At 45.0% G+C, this 13,071-nt stretch overlaps 2 protein-coding genes across 3 annotated transcripts in view; one reads left to right on the top strand and one right to left on the bottom strand.

Annotated features, from left to right (window-relative positions):
• Positions 1-1,486: 1,486 nt before the first annotated feature.
• The window catches only part of LOC147618081 (putative acyl-CoA dehydrogenase IBR3), a 53,756-nt gene continuing 42,171 nt past the window's right edge, over positions 1,487-13,071 (bottom strand). For both annotated transcript variants that reach the window (XM_086775325.1, XM_086775326.1), the window contains 7 exons: positions 3,643-3,837; positions 3,431-3,573; positions 3,227-3,311; positions 2,864-3,073; positions 2,619-2,771; positions 2,418-2,522; positions 1,487-2,172 (listed from right to left, as the gene is read on the bottom strand). In XM_086775325.1, the coding sequence (XP_086631451.1) occupies positions 1,981-2,172; positions 2,418-2,522; positions 2,619-2,771; positions 2,864-3,073; positions 3,227-3,311; positions 3,431-3,573; positions 3,643-3,837 (1,083 nt within the window). In that variant the 3' untranslated portion in view covers positions 1,487-1,980. The remainder of the gene's footprint in view (positions 2,173-2,417; positions 2,523-2,618; positions 2,772-2,863; positions 3,074-3,226; positions 3,312-3,430; positions 3,574-3,642; positions 3,838-13,071) is intronic.
• LOC147618083 (uncharacterized) lies at positions 11,971-12,795 on the top strand. Its single transcript, XM_086775327.1, has 2 exons — positions 11,971-12,187; positions 12,318-12,795. The coding sequence occupies exons 1-2, from the start codon at positions 12,018-12,020 to the stop codon at positions 12,649-12,651; spliced, it is 504 nt and encodes a 167-aa protein (XP_086631453.1). The 5' UTR covers positions 11,971-12,017; the 3' UTR covers positions 12,652-12,795.

The following is a 13,071-nucleotide window of genomic DNA, read 5'->3' as shown; positions in this document are numbered from 1 at the left end:
CTCATTGTTTTAATATACTTTGCAAGCAAAGAAACAAATATCAACACCTAAGAAACTTTACACTAATATTAAGTGTGGGGTATTTAATATTCAAGAGGTTCATCAAAAGTGATTGTTTACTAAAATCATGGAGATTGTACTAAAATCATGGAGGTTCACTATGATATTGTGAGCACTTTATAGAGGAGGATAAATTGTTATGCTAAGGTGATGTGCACCATACCAACAGTGATGCATGATCATGCTTGAAGCACATCTAGAGGACATTTTGGTAGTAAAATAACTTCCATAGGTATTTATGCAAATCAACGTTGTGCAGTAAACCTTTTTTAAACCTTTCAAAGAGGTAATAGCCTAAAAGAATAAATACATTCATGTAGCCACTAACTACTTGACAAGTGGGACAAGGAAAAGGCTCTATCTAATAATTTAGAAAATAATAAAGCTATGTTCATCTATGAGCACATTACTCTCAATTGAATTTTGCATAGATGCCTAACCCATCACCTCAATAGCAAACTCTAAAATCATGAAATGATCATAAGAAAGGGACCTAATAGAACTCATGTATTCATTATGAGGTGTACATCCACCAAAATAAAGTCAACCAAAAAGGCCCAGAGACTATCAATTCAACAAGCAACAATGGTACGTGTGTGTGTGTACAAAAACCTAGTATAATAAGTGAAAGAAACATGCACCCGTGTCAAGTAGAACCTATTCCATGAGCATCCATTTTTAGATGTACAATCTCTGACAACTTTTGATTCGATTTTAAAAAAAATTTACCACATTCCCATTTTTAGTGCTAGTGTTGTTATATAGTGAAAATAGCATTCCACCTTAGCATGCTTTCACCCAATATTATTCCTCACATTTAAATCTTCTTGTCATGCAAGTATTTCTTGTTATCAATCTCCATCATTGTAGAGAGCACAATCATTTCAAGCATGGGCATTGCCTCATGAGCATCCTTTTTTTTTTTACAAGTGCAACTTCGAAACTATATTCAATCAAAATCAATACTTATGTGAATTAACTCAAAGGAATGTAGCATCAACATGTGTAATACATAGTCCTAGTGTTCTCTCAAAATTAAAGCATGCACTTGCCTCTAGCAAAACATAATGGTTGTCTTGTCACATTCCAACATGTACAAATGACAAGGACTTAGTTTTTGAATTGACCAGGAACTGGTTTTGTGAATTGGCCAACTACATCATGGTGTTATGCAAACTCAGCTCTACAAATGCCAAAAAAAAAAACCCAAAAAAAAAACCAAAAACCAAAAACCAAAAAAAAAAAACCAAAAAAAAAACCAAAAACCAAAAACCCAAAAAAAAAAAGAAAGCTCCCACTAACAATCTCTTGCTTTTAAATCTCATCATTTAATCCCATTACTAACCCACTGCATCTGTCTTTGTTGCAGTCAAATGAAATGAAGTGTGTGATACACTGAAAGTGAGGTGAATAAAAGAAATTTCACTTCAGAAGAAATCCAATGGTTTTCTCTAGATCCATTAGGATTAAAGTGGTCACACTACATTATTTGTCACACTTTGCTTTTGTTTTATTACACATATATATGAGCTCCATGATTTACTTGCTCATCTTTGTTATGAGACTTTTAACTTTTAAGGCCCATACACCCCACCCAAGTAGGCTAAAGGTTGAAAATGCATGCAATCTGATGAAGGGAACTACAAGTTGCTGGCAACCTTATGAAGGGAAGTGGAAGAAGTTGCTGCCCATCCATTCAATTTACAGTTCATTAATATAAAGATAAAGCATAAAAGAGAGCTAAATGAAGAAATTCTTCAGACAAAAGGTTCATACGAGCTATCAGCACCAGCAAGAGCCCACCAGGGCGGACTTCCATATATACTCTTACCACAATGCAAGGTAATAGCTGCCACAACTCCATAGCTATGGAAAGGGAAATGCAGATGGTAGACTACAGCATAAGAATAGATATTAACTCTACAGCCTTGCCCTTTTCAGCTCCATTCTTGCTATTGTTTGAAGATGAACTTCGTCTGGACCATCGGCAATTCTTAGCGTTCGTGCAGATGCCCACAAATGGGCCAACACAAAGTCCGAACTCACTCCTGCTCCACCATGACTTTGAATGGCAGCATCTAGCACTTTAAGAGCCATGCGCGGAGCTGCTACCTGAGGAAGGAATGTAACACAAGCTAATTCATCCCTGCTCATTTGCTTTATGTAAAAGATGGCAATTATCATGATTGAGAGAAATCAAGGGTGTTTGTGAATGCAATACAGATGGGTAGGGAGACAAGAAAATGGACAGGCAGTTTTGCCCACCCAAGCCTTGCTTCCTCAGCCCATTGTGAGATTTTCCGGACACAATGTGATGGGGGTGGGATGTGTGAACACCCTGAAACTTCATGTATTACCTTTGCCATTGCAATTGCTCCTCTTGCTACTACGTTCCCATGCAAGTCCAGCTGGTTTGCCGCATTCAACACAAGCAGCTTTACTTGCTCAATCTCCAAACGGCACTGGCAACAGCAAATAAAGGCAAATTGATGCAAAGTAATATGTATTTGGTGATGAAAGATGCTTCAATAATCTTAGAATAAGCACAAGTTTGGTACCTCAGCAAGCACTGATGTAAAGGATCCATGATGGGCCAATGGTCTTTTGAAAGCAATCCTTCCCAAAGCTCGGGTTTTCATCATGTCGATTCCACGCTCAGCAGCACCCACAAGACGCATACAATGGTGCAGTCTTCCCGGACCTAGCCTGCCCTGTTGAAGGAAAAATATAGTATGTTAGCAGGCAAAAGCTCAAACAAAAGGAACAAGTCCTTTCTAACTTAAACAGCTCCATATGCTCTTACCTGCGCAATCTCAAAGCCACGACCCTCTCCTAAAAGGAGTTGGTTTTCCGGAACACACACGTTTTCGAATACAATTTCCGCATGACCATGGGGAGCATCATCAAACCCAAACACAGTCAATGGTCTTACAATGTTAACGCCAGGAGCACCCATGTCCACCAAGATCATAGATTGTTGCTTATGCAAAGCAGCCTTCGGGTCCGTCTTGCCCTGTTTGATCCACAGATGAACTCAAGTCACTGCAAAAACGAAGCTTGAGAATCCAAGCACAAGCTCTAGCCCAACAGCCAATAGTCTATCAATCAGACAACCTTGTATGCCTGCCAACAATCATCTGGCATTCAGAAAACCTTGTATGCTTACCATTACAATCAGAACTTTGCATCTTGGATCCATGGCCCCACTTGTCCACCACTTCCGGCCATTTATGACATAAGTATTCCCTTTCCTGTTTTAAAAATATAACTAAGAATTTGCATTTTAACTATCAAAACAATCAAAAATTTTGATATCCTTGGTGATTGTAAAGCTTTAAAAAGCAAACGTTACAGTCACAAAATTGTTGACCTGGTAATGGAGCATGCAATGTTTGTTGCATCCGATGATGCCACGTCCGGTTCCGTCATGGCAAAGCCGGACCGTATGGTACCTTCCAGTAAAGGCTTTAGCCAAACCCTTTGTTGTTCTGGGCTTCCATATCTTAGCAAAACCTACAAAAATGGGACATTGTGAGTCATCCACAGCATGCCTGCATTGGAACGGTCAAAAACTCAAACTACCTCCATATTGCCGGTGTCAGGAGCATTGCAGTTGAAAACTTGAGGTGCAAACAAAGAGCGACCCATGATCTCACAGAGATGTGCGTACTCAACGTTACTTAAGCCAGCTCCAAGAAGCCGGCTCTCCTTACTTTCATGTCGTGAACCCACGCCATCCCCCGCGAGCACTTTGGATGCCAAAGCTGCACTGTCGGCCTGCATGAGTGCCCCAAAAAAAAAAAGAAAAAAAAAAGATAATGCAATTAAAATCTACCTGCAGTACGTCAAAAAGCAAGCATGCAGGAATATAACGATTATAATCAAGGTGTGCCTCCTAGACAACCACACAAGAGATCCAAAAAAGGAGTCATAGCTATACCTGAATTAGTGTGTGTGTGTGTGTGTGTGTGTGTGTGTGTGTGTGGGGGTTGGGGGGGGGGGGGGGGGGTGTGAAACACCCCATCCTAGCATCAAGCTAGAGTGTCCCCCTGCAATATTGTTTCAGCGGTAGAGTTTCGCCACCAAGTTCGAGATGGATCAGTGTGGTTCCTCCATGCCTAAGACACTAGAATATCGACCCGTGAATGAGTAGTGGCATATAATGGGAAGAATTGCGTAGTTCTTATAAGGCTATGACTCAATTGTGTAAGGCACACCAAAGGGAAAGGTGCATCTTCCAGGCAGAGAAGTAAGAAGTGCACTCACCTACCCCAAGTGAGAAATCCACTTACCTATGATCCACCCAATATCCAAACACGCATAAGCATACCGATGAAGCATATCCACGCATCTGCAATGCATGGTCAACTATACATAGACATTAAACATGAGGACAAAAGCACATTTGGCTAGCACTTGCCACTGTCACCATTTGTCCATCTCTATTTTTGGAGCCACTTCTATGCGACTGTCACTCCATGGAGCCGCCAGATTTGTACCATGTTCACATGTGACCAGGCCAGTGCCCCATGTGAAAGAGTCAATCATTTGGTGTCACATGGACGGGAACCAGTTGTGTGCCACCTGTGTGTGACCAGTATTGTACCATATGGACAAGAGCCTGTTTGCTGCCACCTGTGTATGGATTGCATCTTATCCATGGGACTGTCACTCCATGATAGGACTGATATTTGTGCCGACCTTGTCTATGGGATTGTCACTCCATAGGAAGGCCCGTGCTAGGACTTGTGTTTTGCCTACGCGACTATCACTCCATAGGAAAACCAGGACTTTACATTTCTGTCGCACCAGTTTTGTGCCCGACAAGAAATCTTTGTACAAGTTTCATGAAAGGGAGATTTCGTCCATTACATGTGCACATGCATTTATGTTTGCATGCATAAACTTGTTTTCGCATGACTTGTTCTCGTATGTTTGCCTACTATGTCATGCCAGTACACTGGACGAGGACGTCCCCAGTGTACCATGGGTGTGCTATTTGCTGATGAGTTGGTGTGGCGTGTGAACAGGTGGTAAGTATTACCCTTTTTGTAGGGTGTTATGCTGATGTGCAAGTGTTCCACACGAAGATCCTCATGATCCTTAGCCCGATCATTATGCAGATTCAGTAAGGCCCTGGTAACATTGATAGTATCGAAGAGAACGGCTGACGTTAGGCCTTATGTACTTCTCTCTCTCTCTCTCTCTCTCTCTCTCTCTCTCTCCAGAGGATCCTCTTCACAAACCCTAGGCCCACCCCTTTCCCGACAAGCGACTATCACCAGCTTCTTCAAAGGTGGAGGGGACAGGAGCACCACTGATGCACCTGCCAAAGCCATCCCCCTGAGACAGACCAGAGGAGTCACACGGGAGCGAGCAGTAGTACTACAGTGTGCCAAGTGCCCCCCACCCCCACGGCAGACATCTCGTCTATAGATCCAGATCCACGACATCCTACGATGGCACCACACTACTTCCACTCAGCCATCCAACTCGGTGGACCTAGGCGGTCTCTTGGTAGCTGCCCTTGATTGCCCCATGGCTGATGTTCTACATGGACCACTACCAAGGAGAGGTGCACCCTAAGGAGCTCTGTACATTACCTCACCTATCACTTAGCTCTATCATTGTACCCAGCTATTACCCTTTTCATTCAGTTCATTTCATTTTTGTACTACCTAGGATAAGTATCTCCTGTGCGCTACAGCGCTGACGCCTTCAGGTCTGTCCACAGCCATCGCCCCAGAAATTACCATTATTAGTTACCGAATAAGTGCATAGCTTTCACACATGGTCATTCCTAATTGCCCAGGATTTGGACAAAGACTTGACACTGACTTAGCGGTCCTAGGCACCCAATCATGGGTCTAATAAGTGTTTCGTCTCGCTTGTACAAACATTACATCTTGCATAGACTTGTGCCATAGGCATGCCTGAACTAAACCCTAATGACCTAGATGGCACACCTGGTGACTTGTCCTTTGGACTAGAGCTCACAACATGCACTTGGCCCATCAAAAAAAGTATCCTCTATCCTATATGAAGGAGAATGTGTGTGTGTGTGTGAGAGAGAGAGAGAGAGAGAGAAATGAAATGAAATGAAATGAAATGTTATATTAACGTCTTCAAAAGGCCATAATGACCTATGAGACCAAAAAGTTACATCATGGTGGATCTAATACAATGTCTGGATAAAAAACCAGAAAATAGAAAAGAAAAATAAAGATGATACTACTGGCACCTAGAAAATGAAACTGGAACTGGAAGGTAAACAGAAACCCTTATAGGGTGTGAATATAGTGAGGGGGGGCTACGCTATGGAGGTGAGTGGAGTATAGTGAGGGGATACAATATCATGTGGGACGGGGGGGTACACTATGGAGGTGCCTACATCTCATAATATGTGCCGCATCGGACGCTGGCGGATCTCCTCAATATCCTCTGGGGTCAGCACCTTGACTGGGTGTCCCGCATGTCTCGCAAGAATAATCCAAATCCGTCGCTGCAACCTCCGTCTATGCTTCTCCGTCTATGCTGGGATGCCCTCCTCTGTAGTCGTGGGCGTTTGGACCACCCAAGCTCAATCGCACGATCAATCAGTGTACCGCTGGTGTGGGCAGTATCCATGTCCTGCTGCTGCTGTGGTCCATCTGGCACAGTGATGGCTGGACTAAAGAAGTCTGTAATGTGCCTCTGAGTCTGGCTCTCTGTGCGCCTAAGCAAGCTATCTCTATATCTCCGCAGCTCAAGCAAGAACAATCCCAAACACCTCTAGTCCTGGTACCCCATGACTCTGGAAAGTGGTCCAAAACCCTCTCTGAATAAACAGTGGAAACGACCACGTATCTCATAGTATGAAGTACAATGGCATATATAATGCAGCTCTGTCTCTGGCTCCCCATGGCATACTCGGCATATCCTGGCCTCAGCTGGTATACCTCTATATCGGCCAATCTCAATCTCAAGCTGGTGTGAGGATGTGCGAATCTGACCAATAGCACATCGTACTGCATGAGACAAGTGTACATCCATGTAACTGGGCCTGATCACAAAACCATCTGCTGTGAGCTAAAGAAAATGCTCTCTGTAGAAAGCCATCTTCGTGCCCAGCTCCTCAGTCGGCTGTATCCATGTCCTCCTAATGTCCAGTTGAACTGACGGATGAGTCTGGTAATCTCTGTCAAAATGAGAGTGAGAGAGGGTGCCTCTAGAGAATACTGGAAGGGAGGCAATCTGTCCATGCTAAAACCATGTGCCTCGAACCAAGATGTCATCTGTCCATACCAACAACCCGTGTCTCCCTGTAAAGCTAACTGTCGGGAAGACTCAAGGGCGAGGCGTGTATATCTGTCTCACGGGGGAGATCCCACAAGCCATGTATGTAGGAGACTGATCTCGTAAGAGCCTCAATCACCAGAGGGGCAGCCGCTAGCTCTACTCGAATAATCTCATGAGGTACCACGGCCTTGGCTCTAATAATCCTAGCAATCATAGATACCAAAGGCCTCTCCATACCTCTCCACCCGCCTGCGCTGTGATGGCCCACAGAAGGTCCCCATATCTGCACTCCATAAAGCATAGCTGATGTCACTAGAGTGTCAAAAAGCCAAAGTTTCGTTCGAGGTTCCTGAAACTGAACCTGCGAACACATTCTCTCCAAACTACCCATGGCTGCATGTGCTCTAGTCAATCTAGTCTCTGCTGCTCTCCTCATCGAAAACACTGGCCCACTGAATACTACCCCAAGATATGTATATGCATCTGTATACTCCACAATCTCCTGCCCATATGTAAATGTGGGAGCTGATCGCCTAACCCACTGTGTGTTGAGATATCGAGCTCGTCTAGTCAGGCGGTGGACACTGATGACCCGCCTGGGGGATAGGCCCCATACCTACACCACTGGCATGGTTGGTGAGATCTTGGGTGATATGCGGCCAGTGGGATGACAGGCTGTGTGACAGCCATTCTAGAGACTGGCATAGTTATAGCGCCAGCTCATTTAGTTGGGTTCACACTATAGAGAACCCTAGTATGTATTGGTTGAGTACCTTTCATATTATGTGTACTCTTATCTTGTATATGGTGTGTTGAGTGTTGAGTGAAGAAGAAGAAGATATTCAGCCTCTCACCTTGTGTGTTCTCTATTAGGGTTTTGTGAGTGTGTGTGTGCTTGCAAGAACTCAAGCTCTCTTCCCCCCTGCATCTTTTCATGGTATCAGAGCCTGGTTCGTGCTAAGGGCTGAGCTGCAAGCAAGAGAGCCACAAGAAGCGGTACGAGGGTAAGAGCTTCAACTACTCTTCCCTATTTGTGTTGGTGACTACACCCTTGTCGGGAGCTCTACGAGAGGCACCGGCAAACGATCTCTGATTGAGGAGCTTTCTTCGCGGGAGTAAAGCTATAGGGCAACTATTTTGTCCTATCGGACACATCGGACAGAATTTTTTAGGCCGGAATAGCGTTTCGGGCGCGTCTCGACCTCCGTTTTTCAGAAAGCAGGCGATTTCGAGCACTGCGGGTAAGTCATCGATTCTCTGCAGAACTCTGTTTTAAGAACTGCAGGAAGACAGATTGACTGTGCAGACACTGTGGGTGCTGCAAAGAGGTCAACAGTTGCCATTGGGTGTATGTATGCACATTGAAGTCACTGGTTGTGACATTTGAGAGTACTACAGTACCGCTGCAGGAAATACAGCAGTTTGTGCAGGACAAACCAAAGTGCTATTTCTGGTAAAATTGTGTGTTTGGCAAGATGTCAAATGATGGGATAACCCAGATTGTGGCTGAGAAGCTAGATAAGAATAACTTCTATGCTTGGAGGTTCAGGTTGACGAATTTCCTGATGGGAAAGGGCTATTGGGACTACATAGAAGGTGAGCATGAAGAGGCACCGGAGATACCGGACCTCAATCCGACTGCTGCAGATGTGAAAGAGTTTAAAGACTGGAACCAAGGAGCCAGGAAAGTTATGTATTGGCTCTCCATTAGTATACAGGACACCATGATTGGGCACATTCAGGATGCCAAGTCCCCCAAGGAGGCGTGGGACACCTTGGTAAAGCTCTATGAAACAAATACCAAGGCACGTAAGATACATGAACTTCATACTGTGGAGAAAAAGAGCATGTCTGTGAATGACTATGCGTTGAAGATAAAGGGTATTGTGGAATCCCTTGCATCTATTGGTGTGTCAGTAGATGATGATGATAAGGTGGAAGTCTGTCTACTTGGTCTCGGGCCACAATAAAAGGCGTTCAAGACGTCTATTCAGACTCGGGAAAACATTCCCAACTTTACAGATTTGGTGTCTATGCTGATTATAGAAGAGAAGAGCTTGGGTGAAGACCAACAGTCTTCACAAAACAAAAACAGTTCAGAGCAACAGGCCTTCTACACAAGTTCAGGAAGAGGACGAGGTAGAGGAGGCCGTGGACGCGGTCAAGGAGGTGGCCGAACAGGTAATCAGAATTATGGCCAGCAGCAGCAACAACAACAGTCCCAGAATACACAACAACAACAACAACAACACGCAGGTGGAAGAGGCAAATTCAGAGGCAAGGGGAGTCAAAGAGGACGTGGAAATTGGCAAAGGCAGTATAATGATGCACATGAATGCTATTATTATGGTAAGCCTGGACATGTGCAGGCAGAATGTTATAAGAAGCAAGCTGACATGCAAAATGAAAAAGTGCCGCAAAACAACTATGCATCCTCAAGCAGAAATAATGAGGATAATGAAAGGTTGTTTGTTATGCAGCATGTCGTGAATGCCATGTCTGAAAATGTTGATGCAGCACAAAAAGATGATGTATGGTATGTGGATTCAGGTGCTTCGAACCACATGACAAGTCATGGGGAGTGGTTCAAGGAGATGAAAAACCCGGAAAGACCAGGTTTTGTGGAAACAGGAGATGACACTGCTCATCCAATTGCCCATGTTGGAGATGTGCCATTGTCTATGCAGGATGACAAAGTGAAGTATCTTGCAGATGTACTTCACGTTCCGAACATAACAAAGAATCTGGTTTCAGTTGGCCAAATGATTGAGCAGGGTTTGCAAGTTCGGTTTAACCCTAATGGTTGTTATGTTGAAGACTTTAAAGACAAGTGCAGGTTGGGTGCAAAAGGCAACAGAGTGGACAGAATGTTTACGTTGAATGTAGACATGCCTGAAATGAGTGCTGCGATGTTTGCAAATGGTTCAGGAATTGTTGCAGACACGGACATTTGGCATAAAAGAATTGGACATGTGAATGTGCAGTGAATGAAGTCTATGCATAGTTTCCAGAAATGGCATTTCTGGACCACCGAAACGTGGAAACGTTTCGGAAACGTTTCCAGAAACGGAAACGGCGTTTCCAAGTTTTATTTTTCCCAGGGTTTAGAAACCCGCGTGCTCTCTTCGCCGGCATTTTGCGCCTTCTTTCCGCCGCCTGTTTGGAGCTGCTCTACCCATCTACCTTGCCCTCTACTCCTCTACCTCCACATCAGCCCTCTACCACGCCCTCTACCTCTCTACTTGGGGCCTCCACCTTTGCCATCTAAGCTCTACCAAGCAAGAAGGAGTCACACCTTGCTCGCAGCCTGCAGGACCAGAAAAACAGCCTCCACTTCTCGAATCTCTCCTAGTCTTCCGACCTCGAACCGCACAAGTAAGTTAAGTAACATGGCTCGGACTCCAGATCCTTTTTGGCAGCATGTGGAGCAAGTGGGGGCTTATGCAGGATCTGGTGGCTCCAGGAAATGGAGATGTAAATATTGTGGGTTGGTCAAAACGGGGAGTGTCACCCGTGTGAAGGACCATCTTGCTCATGTTCCAAACAAAGATGTAGGGCCATGCCCCTCTGTTCCTCTAGATGTTCGGAAAAGCCTTGAAATGTGGAGGCGAAAGCGTTTGGCCATTCCCGAAGAGGAAGTATCTACAGCAATGGGTGGTCAAGAGCATGAAGCTGGTTCAAGTCAAGCAGCAGCAGCAAAGAGGGCCAGAGGCAGAGACACAGGATCAGATTTCTCCTCTACCTCAGTGTCGGGTGTGCATGCAAGGACTCCTCCTTTGCCAGGTGATGTATCACATTCACAAGACACCCCTCCAATAAATACTGTACAAAGGGCTAGCATCCAAGCAGGATTTCAAAAGCAAGCAATTGCAGAGGCAACTAGGGAGCTCACCCGGATGTTCATATGGTGTGCCATTCCCTTTCATGTGGCCAAGACAAATCAATGGAGGAAGACCATGAGGGCCATCAGCCGCATTGGATGCGAGTGGGATGGCCCTACATCTGAGGCTCTGCGGACACGAGAGCTAAAGCGGGAAAAACATGCATAGAAGTGCAGCTAGAGCCCTTGAAGGAAACATGGAAAAAGTATGGCTGCACTATATTGTGTGATGGGTGGTCAGATGTACGCAGGAGAAATGTATACAATGTTTTGGTGTCATGCTGCAAAGGCACTATGTTTTTGAAAGCCATTGATGCCTCCCTCCCAGGTCTCACAGTTACAGGTGCATTTATTTGGACACATATAAGGGAGGCTATAGTGCAAGTTGGGCCTGAGAATGTTGTGTTAGGTGGTGACAGATAATGGAAGTAATTGTAAGTCTATGGGCTCTATGCTAGAGGATGAATTTCCAGCCATTGTGTGGACCCCTTGTGCATCACATAGCCTCGACTTATTGATTGAGGACATAGGTCAAATACAATGGGTTGAAGCCATCTTTTGCACCGCACGAAGCATGGTGAAGTTTGTGAAGAAGAGGCCAAAAGTCTTGAGCATGTATCGGGCCTACAGCACTCTTGAGCTATTGCAGCCTGCAGCCACCAGATTTGCATACATGTTCATTGTGCTTGAGAGACTCCTACGAGTCCGCAGAGAGCTGGTACGCACTGTCTACTCAAATGAATGGCTAGAGTGGGATGAGAGAGAGAGCCCCAAGGCAACAGCTTTTGTGCGTGATGTCATGAGAGAGGAGTGGTGGGTAGAGGTTGAGGGGTTGATCAAAACTCTCAACCCCATCTACACAGTGTTACGCATTACAGACATGGAGGGCAGTACTCTAGGCCTTTTATACGAGTACATGGACAAGATTGGGGAGGCTCTCAACAAGCAAGACTACTTGAGAGCAGAGCAGTAAGTCTCCTCAGTCATGGCTACCCTTGCTTTACTTCTTATCTTTATTTTACTCTTGAGTCTTTACATTGGTCTCGACTCTTGACTCTTGTTTTTTGTCCTTTTTTATCTTATGGTTTGATCTCTAAAGGGTTGATGAAATCAAGGCTGTGTGGAATCGGCGATGGGATTGGTTTCACAGGCCGATTCATGCAGTAGCACATGTATTGCATCCTTTGTGGCGAGATGAGGAGCAATACGAGAACGAGGAGCTAGAAGAAGGCTTCATGACATACATGAGGAACTTGACATCTGGTAATGTGCACATGCTGAAATGTATAGAGGATGATCTCTTGGCCTTTCGCAACCAGACAGGGAGCTTTGGTCGAGAGACTGCAAAGCTTCGAGAGACTCAGCTACAGCCTGTCTCATGGTGGGAGAAGTATGGGAATTGTGCTCCCACGCTGGTAATTCACTACCCTTAACTACAGTTTACATAGTACACTGTACAATGTGCATCTTTCTTGTTTCCACTTAGTTCTAATTTCTAATTGTATGTGCATTTCAATAACAGAAACGCATCGCCATTCGAGTGCTCTCACAGGATTGCAGTTCGGGTCCATGTGAGAGGAATTGGAGCACTTGGGCCCTCTTCCATACAAAGAAGAGGAATAGGCTGAGTACCGCTCAGCTAGAGCGGTTGGTGTTTTGTCATTGCAACCTCCAGCTCCTTGAGAGGAATGCCCGACATCCGGAGCCTTCGCAGGTGAATGTGGATAAGATCAACATCATGAGGGAGAGGTTCATCCCAGAGATCCCACGGAATGAGCGTGATATGTACACCTTGCTTTATGAGGAGCTGACAGTGCCGAGCCACAACACCCGCTGAACCACCCATTCTCAGA

This window comes from Cibotium barometz, chromosome 35 (assembly GCF_041138505.1).
Source record: "Cibotium barometz isolate CiBa-2024 chromosome 35, ASM4113850v1, whole genome shotgun sequence".
Taxonomy (NCBI): Eukaryota; Viridiplantae; Streptophyta; class Polypodiopsida; order Cyatheales; family Cibotiaceae; genus Cibotium; species Cibotium barometz.
The sequence above is the reverse complement of the archived record's forward strand: the minus strand, read 5'-3'. Positions and strand labels throughout refer to the sequence as shown.

Coding starts and splice junctions, on each gene's coding strand:
- LOC147618083 (XM_086775327.1), top strand. CDS start 12,018: ATGAGAGAGGAGTGGTGGGTAGAGGTTGAGGGGTTGATCAAAACTCTC. Junction 12,188..12,317: donor GACTACTTGAGAGCAGAGCA/GTAAGTCTCCTC, acceptor TGATCTCTAAAG/GGTTGATGAAATCAAGGCTG.